This window comes from Pleurodeles waltl, chromosome 4_1 (assembly GCF_031143425.1).
Source record: "Pleurodeles waltl isolate 20211129_DDA chromosome 4_1, aPleWal1.hap1.20221129, whole genome shotgun sequence".
NCBI classification, from domain to species: domain Eukaryota; kingdom Metazoa; phylum Chordata; class Amphibia; order Caudata; family Salamandridae; genus Pleurodeles; species Pleurodeles waltl.
The window spans coordinates 886,230,797-886,251,555 of NC_090442.1; the positions used below are offsets into that span (position 1 = coordinate 886,230,797).

Below are 20,759 nucleotides of genomic sequence, written 5' to 3' on the forward strand. Positions count from 1 at the left end.
TTTGGTATCAAACACCTCATCTTAATAAATCCATACTGATGCCAGTATTGGATTTACTATGATAGGCATCCAGAAGGCACCCCAGAGGTGCCCCCTGAAACCTACCAGACTCTTAAGTGTGCCGGCTGACTGGTATCGACCAGCCTACCTCCACAGACAGGCGTCTGAAACCCTTGGAGGTGAAAGCCTGCGCTCTCCTAGGCCATAAACGATGCCTGCTCCTGAGGAAGGTGTTATCACCTCCTCAAGCAGGATGGCTAGTGAATCTGCATACCAGGGCCAGGGACTTCAAAGACCCTGCCACCTTTGGTATGCGACCTTGACATGCGCCAGACCTGGGAGAGGCCACCCTCTGCCCTGAGGCCCATTTGACACCAGGACAGATGGGAAATTAGCTATGCAAGGAGACGTGATGCACTACCAGGCTAGTCACACCCCTAAGGTGGGCAGCCTGATTTGCTCCACAACAGAAGGGTTCTACCATCTTGTTTTTTGGTAGAATTAGGGATTTTGGGACAGGGTTATGCCACTCCACACAAAGTGGTCGTATACGGGGTGTTTTCACCCTAGGAGTAAGTAGCTCACTGTCCTACACTCTCATAAATGCTCCTAAATTGAGTATTTAGGTGCCCCCCCCAACTGACACCTGGAACTTAGGTTCATCTGACTAAAGAAGGAGGAGGATGAAAAGCCAACCAACGCGAGAACTGTGGACCAGCCTGGACGTTTCATGCCAAACCCTGTCTAACTGTTGCTATCCCTACAAATCACCTGGATCTGACTCGTCCTCCAGATGTGCATCACCCAAAAGCCTAGGAGGGCTGCCAGCACTTCACAAACCAGCCAGCCAGCATCTCCATTGGAGTGTAGTAGTCACTTTCCTGCAACCTGCAGGCACTGACTGTGACATCTGGTCCACCGATCTGCTGGCCACCGGGTCTACCGAGGCAGCAATCACCCAGGAGGAGGTCACTGTGCATCAGGAGGACATACCCGTCTCCCAACCATGTTTGGAGATGCCCCTAGGGAGTAGCCCTGCACGATTACCTGGGGTACTGGAGCAGTGTCAAGCACCAACTCTTATTTGTGCATGGGCCAGACACCATCACTGAAAAAAAAAAAACCTGCCACTGAGTAACAATAGAACCGATGAGGCTGCCCATGAGAGTGGTCCTACCGTCTGTTTTTCTTCCCCCTCTGCAGGTCTAACAAAACACCATGAGCACCTTTGATGCACAGGATCAGCCGACCAGAACCCTCTGCACTTGAGCACCCCCGGCCAATGTCCAAGACTATGGACTGTGCGCCCTTACTCCTAGAACCCTCATGAATTGAGCACCTCCCCCCATCCATTGGAAGCTCCCATACTTGTCCCCAGGTCCCCATTTGCAGCCTGTTTCTAGGTAGCCCCCCTCTTCGCCAATCATGTAGAGTGCAAGGCAGCCGACTCGGTCAGCACTGCAAGAGCAGGTAAAACTGAAGTTCTGGTGGTTCTTGTGACCTTGATCCCCTATCACCCTAGACCTAAAGGGGAGACCAAGATACCTCTGGAAGCACCTGTAGGCAGTACATGTTTCTTCTCCATTGAAAAGCATTATCGCATAAAAGGGCATTCGTGTGCAATACTTACCCCTCTGTGCAAAGTAATATCTCAAACAGTACTTACGTTATGCTGAAGATATTTGGCATCTAAGAATAATATAAAAAGTGTTATATTTTTCTAAAATTGGTGATGAGTTTCTTCTTGAGCGTGTGTCTCATTTATTGACTCTGTGTGTTCAACAAATGCTGATCAGCCTAAACTGCTCACCCACACTACGACAAAAGAGAGCATTTAGGGTTATTATTTTACCCTCTGCCAGCCAATAGTGGTCTCCCGGACTATCTGCATAGTGTACCACTACATTGGCACACTGCATAGAAAGCCAGCTTCCGACACAAAACAATTCAGAAATTTCACTCACACACCGAGCCTGATTTAGTTTGTGGAGATGTGCGCCGGGTGGATTAAACAAGACTGCATCACTGTTGAGTGGGAGTGTCAGAATTGAGGATTTGAAGGGTGAAGCCATAGAGAAGTAATTGAACTGTACATGGATTTCATTGAACTGTAACAGGTCTATAAACCTGTAACCAGTCTAATGTGTAGTATATTAATCAGCTGGAAATAAAATATGTCAGATGGCTTGCTCTTATGCAATGGAAAACGCTTCAAAGCACAATACTAACTTGTTTTGTTGATCGTTTCACCAATATCCAAACCAATGGTGGAAAACAAACCAGGATGAAAGTAACAGCTAAATATAATTATCTGATCTTGGTTACATTTGTTGTGGCAATTTTCACATTGCAAATTGATGCAAGGAGAGTCAGAAGGCTTTCATTTGACATGTGTAGCAAGTTATCCTTCAAAGAGAACAATGTGTGCAAAGTCCGGACACCTAGACTGTTCACCTGAGTAGTATGTTTACAAATAAGAAATTGTTACCTGATTGAATGAAAACGTGGCAGATACCACACCGATCAAGACATTCAAAACATCCTTCACCAGGTCAAACTCCTTCCGCATCACCAACTGGGGGGGCTGAAGCAAGGCAATGCTGAGGATTTGTACCTCCCCTTCTCGAAGTCTATAAAATGTATCAAATGCTTCTCTTCCTGCTTCGGTAAGGTAAGGCTCCTCTGTTTTGCCAGGAGGACTACATCAAATGAACAAAATACAAAAGCAGGAAATATTGGTTTTAGAAAACCTAATGACTGGTATAATTTGTTATAGTCCAGTTATCCACCTTGTCCAAATCCCAGAATATGTTGACTATTCCATAAATTTTATTAGTATTTTGTGCCCATGGTTGCTTTTTTTAACCTTAAAAAACAATAAATAAATTCACTTAAAACAAAAATTGGGGGTATCTTTAATAGTCTAAAGAATACACTGACAGGCTGTATCCTATTTTTTAATTTTCCAAGCTGTAGCTGCTGCATAGCATCAGTACCACCAGCTTGAAGAATACAAAAAAATAGCAGAATCTCAAGCTTGGGCCAAGGGTAAGCCGCTATGTAAGAAGGGAAATAGAAAATACAGGTTATGCAGAGACACAGCAAAACGGTTTTCACATTTGATATTTCTTTGTTTGTGTTCGCACATTTACCCCACCTCTACTCGCTTTGCTAATGATTGTTCCCAAAGTCTTTTAGGTTTTTAGATTTAGCATAGAGAAGATCAGGGACTGGGGGGGGTATTAAGTTCAGCATATTGAAAAGAATGAAGAAGTGGTCTGACCTAGCCAATGTAAGAGGCTTAAAGATTTGTATATAGTGATGCTTTATGAAAATCAAGTCCAGGGCTGGGCCTCTGCAAAGGGCAGCAGATGAGGAATCTTGTAGTAGAATGTTGTATGATAGGGAGAATTTTATGAGGGATGAGTGGATCTCTCTGAGTTTTTTTCCCAAGTGGAGGCTGAAATCTTCCCATAAAATCTCATCACAGGGGGAGATGAAATGATCGATGCTACAATCAAGGAATTAATTAACAAAACTGTTTTTGCTGTCAGATTGGTGGTGTAAGATGTTCAGCACCAGTGGTTTAGGTGTTGTGTTTGTCCTCTCCATTGTAGCATTGGAATGAGGAGTTTGTTAAATTACTCAGTTTGCATTTAAGTGACTCTTGTATGTAAAGGCAACCTCTGCCCCTTTTTCTGCTCTGTTGAGGAGGATGTTCCTTCTTAGTGGTAATAATTATATGGAATGGAATTAAAACTATGTGTTCGTGAGAGCAATAGTATCAAGGTCAGAGTTTGCATCAGAGCAGCTTAGCAAATTGCAGGAGAACGTGCAGACCTACATTTTAGTAGAGCAGGTATGATGTGAAGTATAGGAGACGGGTCACTGGGTTGAGAGAAAGACGTTTTTCTAGGGATGCTTTAACAGATTGATCTCTGTGCTTAGGACATCTCTCTCCATACATTATGGTAATAGGGTATTAGAAACACAAATCACATTCAGGATTAAAAGAAAGTTTAGGTACAAAATCATGTTTACAAGAATATCAGATTAAAGTGCAAAACATGTTTAGGCACAAAGTAAGCAGTACTGTGGTATCACATTTAAAAGGATAATAGCATTTGGTTAAAAAAAAAAACGTCATTGATGCAACTTCAGGAAGAACGCATAACCACTATAAGGAGTGCAAATACATTAAGGTACAAAACCAGGTTCAAGTGCAAAATCAACAGGAATTAAGAAACAGTGTTAGAACCATAACTGTGCTTCCGCTGCAGTACATAGACGCTTCACTTCATGGTCCACGACTCCAATGAGGGCACTCTTTAGCCAGGCGGATTAACACACTTAATGGGCAGTAGTTAATGGAGAGAATGAATTAGCCTGCAGATCTGATCCAAAAAGCAAATGACACTTTCTTAAAGCACTGCCTTAAAGGGATCAATACACCCTCTCCAAAAAAAAGTTTGAAGGGGGCTGACCCAAACTCCCTTTCAGTCTACGTTTTGTTGGTGTTAGCTTCTAGCAAACAGCTAAAAGAGGGCTGTTGCCTGACCAACTGTAATGATATGCGAGTTTTGACCACTGACTTGCTGTTACTTAGCCTATCAGTACTCCGTCACTTTAGTGACCACCAGCTTCATTCTGCCTATTGACTTTATTTTAGCATTAACACTAATGGCAATGACATTGCCGGGGGCACACAAGGTTGCTGAAGACGTTTTTGCCCCCGTGGCCCATCACGTACCCTAGTGTACAATGTGGACGCGGCAGATGCCGCGGTTGAAGCTCACCTTCTGGAAAGGACGGCCCACCCTGGCTCTTGGGCTTAGCAGGGATGGGGCGGGGCGGGGCGGGGCTGTGCGCTCAGAGATCCCATGGCGGAGGGGATCTGGAATCCTTCCTGGAGGTGAGCTGATGATGTGCTGGAGCGTGGTCTGTGTCTGACTGGGACGCGCGGTTTCTGTCTTCCTCTGCTGGAGACACAGAGTGGAGGGTTTCTCCCTTTGTGGAGCACCTGTGGGCTCCGCCCGCTGGGCCACGCCCCGTCCACCCTCGAGGTAGGTGGGGGAGTTTCCCGCCTTTTTACCAGGATGATGGATGGACGACTAAGTATTTTTTACCCATGTTTCTAATTATGTATTGTATGTGCAGATGTGTGTGTATAGTCATGTGTGTGTGTGTGTATAAATATATATATATATATGTGTATATGTTGTTTCTGTGCCTGGCATGTTTCTATGAATTTCTGCTCTCTTTTTATCACACTTATCTACTCATCGCTCTTATGTCATGTCTCTATCAAACTATCCTCCATTCTCACTCGGACTCATCCCAAATCCCTTCGACCACTTCCATCTCCTAAATATCTCTGCCTAAGCTCATCCCTCCACCCCCACATCTAACTCACCAAACCTCACTCTACCTCTGTGACCTCCCACACAACCCTACTAAATTCTCCTGCATTCATCTCACCCTGCTACTATGCTCTCCCTAACCCTTCCACATCCTCTTTCCCCTCCGCCCTCCTTTTATTCATCTCAAGCCTTTGGATTGAGCAAATGAAGGATAAACTCCCAATTAACACTTCTGGATTTCTTTCCTCCTCCACCCCTCCATTACTCCAGTCAATCTAACTAACAAACTCTCATATCCGCAACTCAAATTAACTCATAATAATACTAAAACTGTACTCCTTATTAAATTATACTAATCCATCACTAATTCTTGTTGGGTACCGGAGTAGCGTGCTACTCATCGAAAAGCGCTTCGACGCCTCGTCAGGGGTAGTAAGCGCTATATAAATACGATTACAATTACAATTACAATTAGCCACTGCTATGTTAAAAGCTGCAAGTAGTTTTCCACATTGTACAATGTGCACACGTTTGTATTCTTCGTGTTTTTCCCACCAAGGGCTTAGGCTGATAAGAATGTACTCAGATGGCAGGGAACGGACTTGTTTTGAATTGGCACCTTGGGACTGTGGCCCAGTCCCGATGTGTTATTTTCAAAGTAGGCCTAAAGCAATCAGCATTTTTTGAATAAATCAACTTTTGCATGAAGAGGGATATGCAATGCAACATCATTCGTAGGTGCACTAGTCATCACATAAATGAGTGCAGTAAATGCATCACCACTCGTACCTATGAAAGGACGTTGGTGCACTTATTTGGATTTCCTTAGCAAAGATTGAACAGTAAAAAAGAAAAATGAAATTGGAGTAGTGCGAAACTGCCGGCAGGAATCTGCTGCCATGCTCGACAAAGTATTTAAAAAATTTACTGGTGAAATAATTAGGAGGTGGGGGCAGTGGGAGGAGGGAAGAAACAAAGTGGGAAGGGGTGAGGGAAATAAAGCAGCTTGGGTATTTGAGGAAAGGTAGTACATGAGGGAGAGAGCAACACAGTGGGTCAGGGGAAGAAGCACACAAAGGAGAGAACAAGGAGTATGGGGTGGGAGAAGAGGCGCACAAAGGAGACCAAGCAGCATTTAAGGGAGAGAACAGTATGAAGTGTGGTGGCAGGAGGGTATTTGGCAGGGGGAGAAACACAAAAGAGAAACCTGGAAAACACACGGATTCGGATGAAGTGCTTAACCAAAAAGAAAGCAAGCACTGGCAAAGCCAACAGGTATCACCAATACAAGAGCAATTGGCTATGGCAACGTGCTGCTATTCAGCATAGCGAAAAGATAGTGGCGTGGCGAGTCAGAGTAGAGTAGGGGAGCAGAGCGTCAGAGTGGATTTATTGGAGAGGTGTAGAGTGGAGTGAGGCAGTAGAGTGTCACAGTTGAATAGAGGGGAGTAGAGCTCAGTGGTTCAGTGTCAGAGTGGAGTTGGATGGAATAGGGTGGGGTGGGTTGGGCTGGAGTAGATTGAGGTAATGGAATGGACTGGAGTAGAGTGGTGTGGATTAGACTGTGTTAGAGTGGGTGGATTGAGTAGAGTGGGGTGAATTGGATTGGGGTGGGTGGATTGAAATGGGGCGAGGTGGATTGGACTATGGTTGATTTGAATGGAATGGATTAGACTGGATTGGGATGGGTGTTTTGGATTGGAATGATAGCGATGGAGTGGTTTGGACTGGGGCGGAGTGGGATAGAGTGGGTGGATTCGACTGTAATGGAGTGGATTAGAATGGAGTGGGTAGGATTGGATTCACTGGAGTGGGGTGGGATGAACTGAATTGGAGTGGGGTGGATTAGATTGGAATGGGGTGGACTGGATTAGAGTGGGGCGGAATAGAGTGGGGTGGGCTGAACTAAACTGGAGTGGGGTGGATTAGATTGGAACAGGGTGGATTAGAATGGGGTGGAATGAACTGGGTGGGGTGGCCTGGATTAGACTGGGATAGTGTTCGGTGGATTGGAGTGAGTGGGGTGGATTAGAGTGGGGTGGATTCAAATGGGGTGGTGTGCACAGGATTAGGGAGTAGGCTGCAGTGGGATGGATTGGAGTGCAGCATGTTGGACTGGATTAGATATGGATGGATTGGGGTGGAGTGGAGTTGATTAGATTAGGGTTATTTGGAATGGGGTGTGGTACATTGGAGTGGGGTAGGCTGAATGTATTGGATTGGAGTGCAGTGGAATGAACTGGGGCTGTATTGGGGTAGAGTGGGGTGGATTGGAGTAGAGTGGGGTGGAGTGAATTGAAATGTGGGGTGGATTGGGGAGGGTGGGCTGGAGGGGCTGGACTGGATTGGGGTGGGGTGGACTGGATTGGAGTAGGGTGGGTTGGATTGCATTGAGGCGATTTGGATTGGGTTGGTGGGATGGACTGGAGTGGGGTGGATAAAACTGGGGTGGATCGAACTGGGAAGGATTGGATTGAGTGGGTTGGATTTGTGTGGGGTGGATTACAGTGGGGTGGGGTGGATTACAGTGGGGTGGATTGAATAAGGGTGGGGAATAGGTGGATAGGGGTGGTTTGGAGTGGACTGAGTGCAGTGGATTAGATGAGAATGGGGTGGACTGGATTGGAATGGGGTGGACTGGATTGGAGTAGAGTGGATTGGAGTGAGGTGGACTGGTGTAGGGTGGTTTAATTGGAGAGGGTGGACTGAATTGTAGTGAGGTAGATGAAAGTGGTTTGGGGTGGTTTAGACAGGAGTACGGTGGATTAACGTAGACTGGACTGGAGTGGGGTGAATTAACGTGGACTGTAGTGGAGTGGGATGGATTGGAGTGGGGTCATGTAGGTTAACTGGGGTGAGGTGGATAGGATAGCAGTGGACTTGACTGGAGTGGGATGGATTGGAGTGGGTGGAATGAATTTGGATTGGAGTGAGGTGGGTTGGACTGGAGTAAGGTTGGTTGGGTAGGGTGGGTTGGACTGGGGTGGGATGGATTGGGCTGGATTGGGATGTGGTGGAGTGCGGTGAAGTGAAAAGGATTGGGGTGAGGTGGACTGGAGTGGGTGGATTGGATTGATGTGGGGTGGTTTGGTTTGATGTGGGTGGACTGGATTGGTGTGAGGTGGTCTGTGGTTGACTAGAGTGGGTTGAATTGGGATGGAGTTGGGTGGATTGGATTAGGGTGAGGTGAATTGGAGTGGGGGAAATTGGAGTGGGGCAGATTGTTTGGGATTGGAGAAGGTTGGTTGGGATTGCATGGGGCAGGGTAGAGTGGGGCAGGTTGTTTTGTACTAAAATGGGGCAGATTGGTGAGGGCAGAATTAAATGGATTGGAGTGGGGAGACTGAAATGGATTGGAGTGGGACAAATTGTTTTGGATTGGAGTGGGGCAGATTGTTTTGGACTGCAGTGGGGCAGATTGTTTTGGATTGGAGTGGGGCAGTTTGGAGTGGGGAAGATTATTTTGCATTGGAGCAGGATGATTGTTTTGGATTGGAGTGGGGAAGATTGGAGTAGAAACGATTGGAGTGGGACAGAATGGAGTGAGGCAGACTTTTTTGAATTGGAGTGGGCAGATTTGAATGAGGCAGAGTGTTACGGATTTAAATGCGCTGACTAGGGTGGGGCAGATTGCTTTGGATTGGAGTAGGGCATTTTGTTTTGGAATGGAGTGTGGAGGATTGGAGTGGGAAGGATTTTGGATTGGAGTGGGGTGGATTTGAGTGGGTCAGATTGTTTTGAACTGGAGTGGGGCAAATTGTTTTGGACTAAAGTGAGGCGGAGTGGGGCAGATCGTTTTGGTTTGGAGTGGGGCAGATTGTTTTAGATTGCAGTGGGACAGATGGTTTTAGGTTGCAGTGGGGCAGGTTGATTTGGATTATAGTTGGGCAGATTGTTTTAGACTGCACTAGGGCAGATTGGAGTGAGGCAAATTGGAGTGGGGCAGATTGTTTTGGATTTAAGTAGGGTAGATTGCAGTGGGGCAGACTGGAATGGGGTAGAGTGTTTTGGGATAGAGTGTTTTGGATTGAAGCGCAGCAGATTGCAGTGGGGCAGACTGTTTTGGAGTGGGGCAGATTGGAGAGGGACAGAGTGTTTTGGACTGGAGTGGGGCAGATTGTTTTAGATTGGAGTGTTTTGGATTGGAGCAGGGCATATGGGGCATATTGTTTTGGTTGGAGCGGGGCAGATTGTTTTACATTGGAGAGGGGCAGATTTTTTCAGAGTGGTGCAAATTGTTTTGGTTTGGAGCAGGGCAGATTGTTTTAGATTGGAGTGGGGCAGGTTTTTTTGGATTTGAGTGGGGCAGACTGTTTTGGATTGGAACAGGGAAGATGAGAGTGGGGCATATTGTTGTGGATTGGAGTGAGGCAGATTGGAGTGGGGCAGACTGTTTTGGATTAGAGTGGGGCAGATTTTTTTGGAGTGGGCAAATTGTTTTGGATCGGAGGGAGGTGAACTGAAGTGGTGCAGATTAGACTGGAGTGGGTTGGGAGGATTGGAGTGAGGTGGGTTGGGTGGATTGTAGTGGAGCGGATTGGAGTGGGGTGGATTTAGGTGTACTTCACGATTGTGTTAAAGCATCATTTCAGAAATTATACATAATCAAGAAACAATTTAGCTTTGCAATATTTAGAACAAGATAATTGTTTTTTGTTTTTTTAGAAAAGAGCCCATGAGCAACATCAAAAGAAAACATGGGTGCGAAGTGATAAAAGACGATGTAACACAATAATAGAGTCAGCTATAAAAAATAAAACTTTGCAAATGTGTTTGACTTGCTAGGCACGATTTAGCCAGACACAAGCCTTCTGTTTGCAGGCCACTAGAATTTAAAAAGAACAAAATAGCACCTCAATCACATCGGGAGAAGCGGACAGACACTGATTAAGTTGAATCAATCAGTGCTTGGTCTTTTCTCCACACAGAGAAACGGAAATGATGCATGGTCTGCAGTGATGAATTACATCAGAAAAGTGCCACACAAGCCAACAAATGGTAAGTGACAGGTGGGCTCCCAGCCTTTTATTGTACACAAGTGTCTCACAAGGGAGACACATGCGCTAGAGTATGCACTCGTAGGTACGACCCTAGAAAGCAGGACCTTAAAAGTGAGCAGTGTAAGAATACAAGTCCATCAATCAAAAGGATGATAACAAGGCTAAGCTCCATTGGTGGGGCGAACACAAGATGGGACAACGAAAGCCATCAAATAAGACGCAAGCAGACAGAAGTGACAATAAAGACAACCAACGACAAGCAATGGGCAGGCTTTAAACCCACTCCAAGTTCTTGGTAAACCTACAACAGGTCTTTCGTGACATTACATCTTGCACTGTCTACTAGGCATGACCTAAAGAGGATAGGTTAGTTATATATATGCACATATTGAAGAAAAGAACCAGTAGAAATTTGGGCTGCCTGAGATGACTGACGCACACTACTGGCCTGTCCACAAGGGGCCACGATTCAAAAGCTTCCTTCTGAGCGGTGAAGGGGAGTGAGTAACTTGTTCAAACCAACCTTTGATATCTGATTATGACAATAGTAATGACCCACATATGCAGGCAGCACAGAGGGCAAGATGAATTGACTCTCAGCACTTGCATCGTACAGTCTTGCGCATCAAATCATTTTACTAGCCTTCCAAAAGCAGGTGACTCGGAGTGCTGAACCCGCTGACTCGTTTTGGTGGATCATGAATCAAGCCCAAGTGCAAATCAAAATGTTCCACCGGAAATCAATACTTACTAAAAATGTATCTACAGAAGATAACGAGAATTACCCTCTCCGTCCGGAAAATCTAAATTTCCGAAAGCTGAAGACCGAGGTTATCTATGAATTCCAAAATTAGGAGTACTGATGTTCAAGAATGATATACTTTGAAGCATAAAAATGCTTTATAACGTTTATAAGCTTACATTTTCAATAACGGTGTATAGGCTAGTCGTTACAGAGGCGGGCAAGGGGTCAGTGCCGAGGAGTTTCTATTCTGAAAACCCCAACACTAATACAAATATTGAATATGTACCTTCGTAAAACCCGACAGCTCCTCGCAGTACAATCCATTCCTAGGAGTCAATGCAGGGAAAACGAGCATTGGCTGAAGGCAGCCGACAACGGGCCGGCACATACTTCTTCACAATGGACACATTTCTACATGCCATGGAAGCAAGGGTGGTTCTTTAGTTATTCTAGCTATGCAGGCAATTTAGATATGAGCTACAGCTCGTGCCAAGATTTCTTCTGATTGGCCGAGACACAACCTGCGCACCAAAAGCTGCACTGCTACCAGAATATAAACGGGCTTTAATTTACCTAAGTGCTAAAAACGGAAGCTTCGTTTATAAAGCAACCGGCAGAGATCACGTGTCACGGGCCACACGAGGCCGATTATGCCATAGGATATTCCGCAAGATGGGCAATGCAGAGACTAAGTAAAACGGATCCATTCCACAAAAGCATAAACTTCGCCTTTCTTCCTTCTGATGCCGATAAACGTTGTACCTTTTAGGGAAATACTAAGTGATTACACAGCCTCGGATAGGAGCTAGAAGCAGTCCAGGAAAATGTGTTCAGTCCAGCCTTATAACACAGACTAGCCAATGTGTGTACTGGTTACGAAGGTGGAAAACAAATACATACAGGACTACAACAAAATAGTGCAGGTTCCCTTCAGGACTGTTTGCAAGGCTGAATGGGGGATGGTCCAATTGTCTATTCACTATTAAAAAGAAGAATGCTGGTCCCCAGCCTACTAGGAGTTTAGCCTGTGTCCAGCCTGGATTTAAACAAATGTTTCACTCCTTGTCAAATCTCCGTGTAGAGACCGGAACAACTCTGAAAGGAATATCCTGATCTTGCTACACAAAGTCAGATTTGTATATTTCCACTATGTAGATGGTACTTACCACTACTAAGAATTTTCAACAAATGAGTGGAATTGTCAGCCCTGGGACAGGAGTACTGTGTGTTCCTGGCAGCGCACAATGAGAGTGAACAATGAAAATGACTGAAACACCCAAAGTAGTACCTTTGTGATTATTCACACATATTTACAATTTTTTTCCACACTCAAAAAACTACTTCTAAACTTAAGGCAGGTCATCCTGCCTACTACCCTTCAGGTGTAAAGTGTGCTAAATGTGTGTGATACAGCATGGAATATCCTTTTTTTAGGCAGGTTTTAGGAGGAGCAAAATAAAATACGGATATTATATTTCATGAAAATAAGAACAAACATAAATCTGAAATTTCAAATTTACCTTAAGCCTGTATCTGCGGATTTTCCTGGTATACCAATAGCAGAACGTCTTTTACCGTAAGCATGTGGAAATTGCCACATGCTTACGGTGTATGTGTGCAAGCAGTGATTTGGTTTAGTGAAGAGAACAGTGAATAGTGCAAAGGGCCTTACAATTAATTATTTGACAGACTAGCGACCAATGCAGCACTCTCCAAGATGCTGATATTTAATTAAATTTGCAGATGCAAGACATTAGCCTTACTAGAATATCTTGGGATATGATACAACGTTTTCAACAGGAATGTAGGCAAGCCCTGGTATATGATATTAGCACAGTCCAGTCAAGATAAAAGGAAGACTTCAACTTTAAAGTAGGAATGTATTCCCACACAATCGCTGAAGTAGACTTTATATGAAAGGTCCATTTCGAATAGAGTGATTTTCCCTAAAATCAACATGAGCTCTGTCTTATCGCCATTCATTTTTTAGGAGATTGTGCATTATCCACTTCTCAACAGACAGCTGACTCTGAGGTGGCTGATGTTACTGGGCACCTTACTGCCAACAATAAAAGCAGGGTTTCATCTACAAATGAACAATAATGCATTGAAGCCAAGGGACCTAATATGGTTGCCCAGTGACTGAATGTCCATACTTAAACAACAAAGGTGACATGGCAGAGGCCAAAAGCTCTCAATAAATCACAGGAATTCTTAGGTGGCAAAACTACTGTGTCAGGAGACCATTTTGTCAAGAAAGACAAACCTCTGTAAAGCTGGACCGGACATGCCAACTGCCATGTCATGGTTGATCAGGATCATATGATTGACCACGTCAAGTGTTACACAGTGGAGAGGTCAAGTGTCACACTGTGGAGAGATCAAGAAGACGGCCTGTTGGGAGGCACTCATTTCTAGTGTATCTCAGCTCAGCTTATTCCAACAGGGTGAACAGAGAGCATACCACGTTATTCAATCATTATAGTGATAGTCGGAAGGGAAGTAATGGGCCTCCATGGGTAACTTTGATAAAGGTTTGCTTTTTTCAGAAGTGGATGATTTGGTGCACCGGATTAAATTTGAATAAAGGCAGTGGAGACTAGAGCTAGGGACATTCAAAGTAGCTTAGTCACCTCCAAGAGGAATCTTTTAGTAGAAGAAACTGGAGTGCCTTTGCTGTCCAGTCTAATGGCCCTCTAAATGGCAAATTACTTATTTTGGAAAGTCACAGCTAAATTACAGATTTCCTCAAAGGTGTAATACTCTGGGAGCAGAAAGAAGGTGGCAGAAAGGAAAGCGCTGTTGAAAAAGACTGTAAATAATTCTTAGGTCGTGTGATCTGAGAGCTGAGACTGAAGCTCTTTGTTGCATGTAGCCTGATTTTATACCCTTATGGCTGACTTCTCTAAATGGTGCAGGAGACCTCAGAGTAGTTTTTCCTTCATTTCCTCTCTGCTTACCTTGTATGCAGTCATCCCAGATTGGGTTCATTGGCGAACCACTGAGAGGAATATCTGGCATGTGAAGATTTTCTGGGCTTGTGAAAAAGAGGTACGTAGTGATCTCCAATGGAGTTCAGTTTATAGTCAATGAGGCAAGGTAGCTAGTAGCATTGCCCAGAGGTAGAAATGCAGACTGTGCAAAGTCAGACTGAGTAGCAGAAGAGTAAAATGTTTGCCATATACGAAGTTTGTCCCTCAAGTTGGAACAATTAGTCCTTAAGTCAGAGGTCTGGTGGCCTGTGTCAGAAAAAGTGACAGCTGAATGATCACCAGACATCTCCAACGAGTAGCTCATGAGCTAATGGTAGCCTTCTAGCTACCTGTAGGTAGCCCACCTGTGTGAAGTTCAACCTACTAAATTAGAAGTTTTTGCTTGGTTGAATTAATATATGTATTCCAAAAGAGACCCATTATTAATTCATTATTACTAATATCATTACCTTGATGCCATGGGCATTGCAGCTTTGTCTGTCATGTATTAACCATGTGGAAGCAGTCTAAATTGACAAAGCCTTTTTTTCACATTATGGATGGCAACCTCTTCTGAAGTACTGAGGTGTTCTTTGTGGGTAATTGTGTATGGTGTGGCCACTAATGTAATCTTTCTGATGTGGTCACTATTACCACACTAAAAATATTAGTAGCTTGGTATGATTTTCATTGAACATAAGTAGCTCTTATTACAGAAAAGGTTGGAGACACTTCTATCAGACCAAGTAGCAGGAAGGGCAATAATGCATGTGCAGGCAGTAGATTCAGCAAAGACAATAACTGAAGTGTACACTGCAGAGTTTGCATATTCTTTGATCCATTGTGAGTGAAGGAAAATAATAGGAGATCATGTTGATAGCTGTTGGTAGATTCGATCTGTGGAATCATCAGCATGTACAGTGACATCCCTGAGGATTGAAAAACACAGAGGAAATCCCAGCGGTGGTGCTACCAAGGTCCAAAAAGCCCCCCAAGTTATCCCTAGCATCAAGTGGTCAGTAGATGAGGGTAATGGAGAGAGATTAAGAACCTCTGGAAAAGGCTTCACTGGGTGCTATTACAGGGAGAAACTGGTCTTGCAGGTGGCATCACCACCACCTTGTTTGTTCTGTCTATCTGCTTTCAGAATCCAAGCAGGGTGCAATTTTCAGAGCTGGGTTGAAAGCACAGTCCAGCCAGGTTTCGGTCACACATAATATGTCCAGCATGCTAACATTTGGTACACTAAAAAAGGACCCATTTATGCTTTGGAAAGGAATATGTATGCAATAAAGTTAGACTCAGCCCAGCCCTCCGCAGAATTTGTGGGTCCTATCAGAGATTCCCTCAAGTAAGTCAGGTGCTTTTGACTTATTTAAGTGGCAGCCTGTCATGCTCAACGTACAGACGCTCTTGCCTTGGGCAGTAGATACAAATGGATTTTAATCTGCACAGTCAGGCCTGTAATGCACTTTATGCCTTGTTTTACATCTGATGGGTGTGTTTAGCAAAGAAAATTATTCTGAAATACGCAGATTTTTCCAGAACACATTGTGGAGAATAATCAAAAAACACAATTTGCTATTTTTGTGGCTTATTTTTTGGTCCTTTTTTGTAAATAGGGAGCACAACACTGTCCCACCAAAAGCATACGCTATTGCTGGTATTTAAGCAATGTTTATCAAGGGTGTCAGGATTTCTGTCCCACTATGTGTATGTATTTTAGCACTGAGATGGGGATTTCATTGGACATCTGAGCAACAGATCATCTCCCTTTAAGAATGAAATCTGAGATCTGTGCTGGAGTTGGAAAAGCCTATCTAATTAAAGACAGCGGGATGTTGAGGAGGGTGACAAAGGTTTAGTAAAATATAGCGTGTATTGGCTAAATAAATATACACTAAATCCATTCTTGCTGGAAATTGAGACTGTTGCACTTATGGCGCATTTCATTACTAGTTTTCTTATAATCAATTGCTAAAATTTACGATTACTCATAACTTTGGAGGTACGCTGGAGAGACGAGCAGAATCAATTTTCTGAATTTATTCTGCATTTGTTCTTAATTATACATATATTTAAAGGAGGAAAGGGGGGTTGGGAGCACACTGCCTCACATCCCAGCACACCAAAGCTGCTCTTTGCTGATGAAGGGCTACCCAGAAACACATGTCAAGAGATTAACAGCACTTGCTGCACCGACTAAGGTGAAAAACTTTAGTTTACTTTATGGATAAAAAACGAACTTGTACTGCATTTACCATGATGCACGTGGGCTGACTGCATGCTGGAGTGTGAGACAGGGTGCTCCCTTTCTGGTTTCCCTGTTTAAGAAGGCTCCCTTGAGCCAACGAGCTGACGAGCTCTGGTTGAAGCACCTGCATGCCAGTGAGTGGTACACAAACCTGGGAGGACTTTTGGCAGCATTTCCAGCAACCCCACAGATAAAGCTGCTCTCTGCTGATGAAGGGCTTACCCAGAAACACGTGCCCAGAGATTTACAGCACTTGCTGCACCTACTAAGGTGAAAAACTTTAGTTTACTTTATGGATAAAAAACAAACTTGTACTGCATTTACCATGATGCACTGGGGCTGACTGCATGCTGGAGTGTGAGGCAGGGTGCTCCCTTTCTGGTTTTCTTGTATATTTGAAGGAGTTCTGATGGCCTTGCGAATCGGACTCATTACTGTAATAGTAAATGATTTGGAGACCGACATTGAGCTAACATTTGTTTTTAGTGCACTGTTGTGGTTCAAATTAGGCCGTAACATAAGTAAGGAAGATTAGTTTTATGAACCATTTATGTTAGGTACAAAAAAATCGGAGCATTACAATGAGGCTTTATGTTTTAGAAAAGCCTCTATCTATAGCTGTCTGAAGTATATTTGTTTGATTAATAGCAAAAAAAACGAAATCACCACCACACTATGTGATAAAACAACAAAAAATCTAATAACATACAAGCATAGACAGCAACGCATTACATTCATGACATTCACTTAACATGATTTATCTTATCAACCAATCTGAATATTCTACATGTTAATCAAAACAGGCACAATTATATCAGCCTCATTCTGTAGTTGAAAAATCCTATTATCATAATTTCAATTAAAAGCTGTGATAACTTCTTTATAGCAAATGTTGAAGGTCCCAAAGAGAGACTTACATAGATATTTGGACTAAAACACAATGGCAAAATATATGTAGTCATAAATTCATAAGGCTCCCGCAGCTAATACTCAAAGTAAAATAGCGGCCAAAGACTACAGAATGCAATGGAAACCCTGCGGCTAATGGGAACTGAGAAATGAAAGGGAAGGCAAGAACTCAGATTTCGTAAACCTCTCTGTGTTGAGTCACACCAAATTCTGTATTTTTAATCATATTAAGAGCAAAGAAGATAATTTCTTGAGTGAATGTACATCCTTTAAGGTTGCTGTCTGCTTCCTCCTATCACACGTTTCTTTATGATTAGGAAAAAAGTAGAATTTGACATCAAAATGGTCATAAAGTATCTTCTTAAAAAAATCCCAATGTCACTGGAATGTAACAACGTCTAACATAGATAACATCGTGATTTGAGAAATAAGAAAAAAGTATACTAACTGCTAAGAATTGCCTTCAAAACCCCTCCTACCATCTCACCGGGACAAAGAGCAAAATGTCTTTGTAACAATCCTGGACATCAGAGACATCTTTGCATACACTCTAGAACTTACGCCTCCAACATGCGAACAAAGAACATTGATGATGCAATCATAATCAAGCAGCCATCAACATTCCAGCTACTACCACTTTTAGGTCTGGCCTACAGACTACTGTATCACCATGTTGTAATGTAGAACTGGAATGCCGAGCTGCACTCAGCAGTCCAAGATGCTGCAAGTGTTCTCTCTCCGGTCAGTTGGCCTTTGGCTGTGGTCGGAGAGGGAACACTGACAGCGTCGGCTTATTATGGAAGTAAAAACGTGTCAAGTACACGATCAGTGGAAAGCGTCCTTTATGTTTAACACTGGCGACGAGCTCTGACCAATCGAGCGTCAATGCAGTCAGTGTCAAAGGACCTGCGTATGGAGTGGATGGGATCAACAAGGAGCATAAATTACGCAGGCAAGTTCTATTTGGCCCATGTCAACAAGTAAAAATAGCTCGCTGACCTGTGTGATAGGAGTACATGAAAGCCGAAATCTGTACTTCAAGGCTGAACTCGATCCTTTTTGGTACCAAGGGATTCTGGGAGTGAATGTGCCCAACTCCCTGTTGAAACACACAGCGGCCATTTTGAGAGAAACAAGGTCTAATTCCTTTGGAAACCAACCTGAATGTGCTAACCTGGTGGCCATCTTAGCTGTTTGGGATGGTTTCCCTTACGTTGTATTGGGACAATAGTGTTCCAATGAGATACTGGCGAAGGGAACAGGAAAATAGAATGAATTATTTTCACATCAGATACTTATTATTATCATCACCACAAAAGAAAAGAGACAATTTTGAACAGTGGAAAAAACTTGAAGGAAGACCGTATTAAATACTGTTTTGATTTACTGATACAAAGAAGAGAAGAGTGCGTTTGGAAGTAATATTACAAATGAATAGGAGTGATTATGGAAGGGACTGTTATTCTCCCACCTGTGTTCTTGGCTCAACCAGGAACTCCATCGATTGAATAGGTGGAGATTTTTGAAAATTATGTTGAAGCTCTAGATGGAAGAGAGTTTCGTCCAGCGAGGAAGAAAGCATTACTATTGAGTGTGTTAGGCAAGGCAGGTCAACACATATTCAAATACTCACCTACAGCGTTGGGTGAGGATGGTCAGCCACTGACTTATGTATATGTGGAGGCTAAAGCATGTTTGGAGAAGCATTTCGTGAAGAACAAGAATGTAGTGATTGACCAATTTGTAAAAAGACTACGAGAATTGTCGTTAAAATGTCAATTTCGTAATATGAGGGATGAAATGATACGTGACCAGCTGACAGTTCAATGTAAAAACAAGAGGATGCAAGAAAGACTGTGGGCAGCTAAAAATCCTTCGCTACAAGATGCTAAAGAGATTGCAGTTGGTAGTTGAACTGTCAGCAACGTGTGAAGGAAACAGAACAAAAACAACTGATGATAATGTGTCATACGTGGATAAGGACAAAAAAGAAAGTTCAGGCACCAATAGAGAATATGCTGTGAGCCAAAAAAGAAATGGTGCTTATAGGAAAGGAAACAATGTTAACTTGAAGATGGAATAAATGTGCATGAGGTGTGTGTTGTATCCTCCACATGAAATAAGGGAAACTCCAAGAAGCTTCTTTGTCTGGAACAAGAAGATTTATTCCTCTGTCAACACCAACGTCCTCACAGCCACCGAGTCAAAAGCAGCTCCGCAACTACCCAGCTCAGAATCTGTGAGGTCATCGGAATTCCAGCTGATACATTCCATAAAGACATAATACACATTTAGGTAGAATTTTAAAACACAACACATCTTCCCCCTTTCAAACAAAATGACCCCAAAAAAATATAAAAACAAAAACAAAAATAAACAAACCACCATTAAAAACTGGTCACCCTCAATACATAACATATTGATTAAGATACTTAGGTTTAGACACGTTCCTTCTAGGTCTATCCAACACTTCCCTCGTATCCACCTGAATCACACCTTCCTTGGACCTCTCAGATTGGTCCAGAACGCAAGTAGTGTGAGTACCACTACCAACATCCAATGCTCCATCACCCCGAAAGTTGCCTTCTGAAATCCCTAAGAGCAGTCCAGAACCTCCTCCCTGAAGGTCTCCGCCTTGACTCACTTCCTCGCACACTCCCCTCTCCAAGGTACCACCATCACCCACATTAACATCATAACCACCATCAAACCAAATGTCAGACTACCCTTTATTTGGCTCTGGAACCGGAACAGCAACCTTCACCACATTCCTCATGCTCCACCATTTGCCTCCTTCCACCATAACAGAATGTTTAGACACCCTAATAACCTTAGTGATAGGAAAAAAATAGAAACTCCCATCCTTTTCCCTTGAGGTTTCTTCACTCTAACTGCATCACCGACAGCAAATAACACCTTAACTCTTTTCAGATTGTCATATCTCCTCTTACTCCTACTTTGATATCTCTCTACCTTTTCTTTTACTTGACTGAGATCAACGTTTGCATCACTCCCCAAAGTTTCTTGCACCACCCACTCAGGAGAGAGTTCATTACCAGAGTGCCTACCCTTCAAAAGCACAAAAGGAGCAACACCTGTAGCAGAATGTGGCGTGTTGTGATAACTCCAGATCCTTTCTGAAACCGCTTCTTGCACATTAACCCCCGAACTGACAGCCAATTGAATGGTCTCCTTGATCATCCTGTTCACCCTTTCTACTAAACCATTCCCTTGCGGCCTATATAAAGCAGTAGTAAGATGCTTTATATTACATTTCCTTAAAAAGTTCACCATCTGATGTGAGATAAATTGTACACCATTGTCAGAGACTAAAAACTCCAGAATTCCCTCCCAATGAAAAATCTCCTTCAAGAAATCAATCACGCTGGTGGTATTCGGTTCTCTTAAAAATTTATATGATACCCACTTAGAAAAATAATCCACTGCAACCAATTCATATTTCTTCCCATCATTGCAAACTCTTAACAGACCCATAAAATCTAGACCCAACTTCTGCCA

At 43.4% G+C, this 20,759-nt stretch overlaps 1 protein-coding gene across 3 annotated transcripts in view; it reads right to left on the reverse strand.

Annotated features, from left to right (window-relative positions):
• The window catches only part of TUBGCP6 (tubulin gamma complex component 6), a 518,646-nt gene that overhangs the window by 404,756 nt on the left and 93,131 nt on the right, over nt 1-20,759 (reverse strand). For all 3 annotated transcript variants that reach the window (XM_069229637.1, XM_069229636.1, XM_069229638.1), the window contains exon 4: nt 2,489-2,699. In XM_069229637.1, coding sequence (XP_069085738.1) covers nt 2,489-2,699 — 211 coding nt within the window. The remainder of the gene's footprint in view (nt 1-2,488; nt 2,700-20,759) is intronic.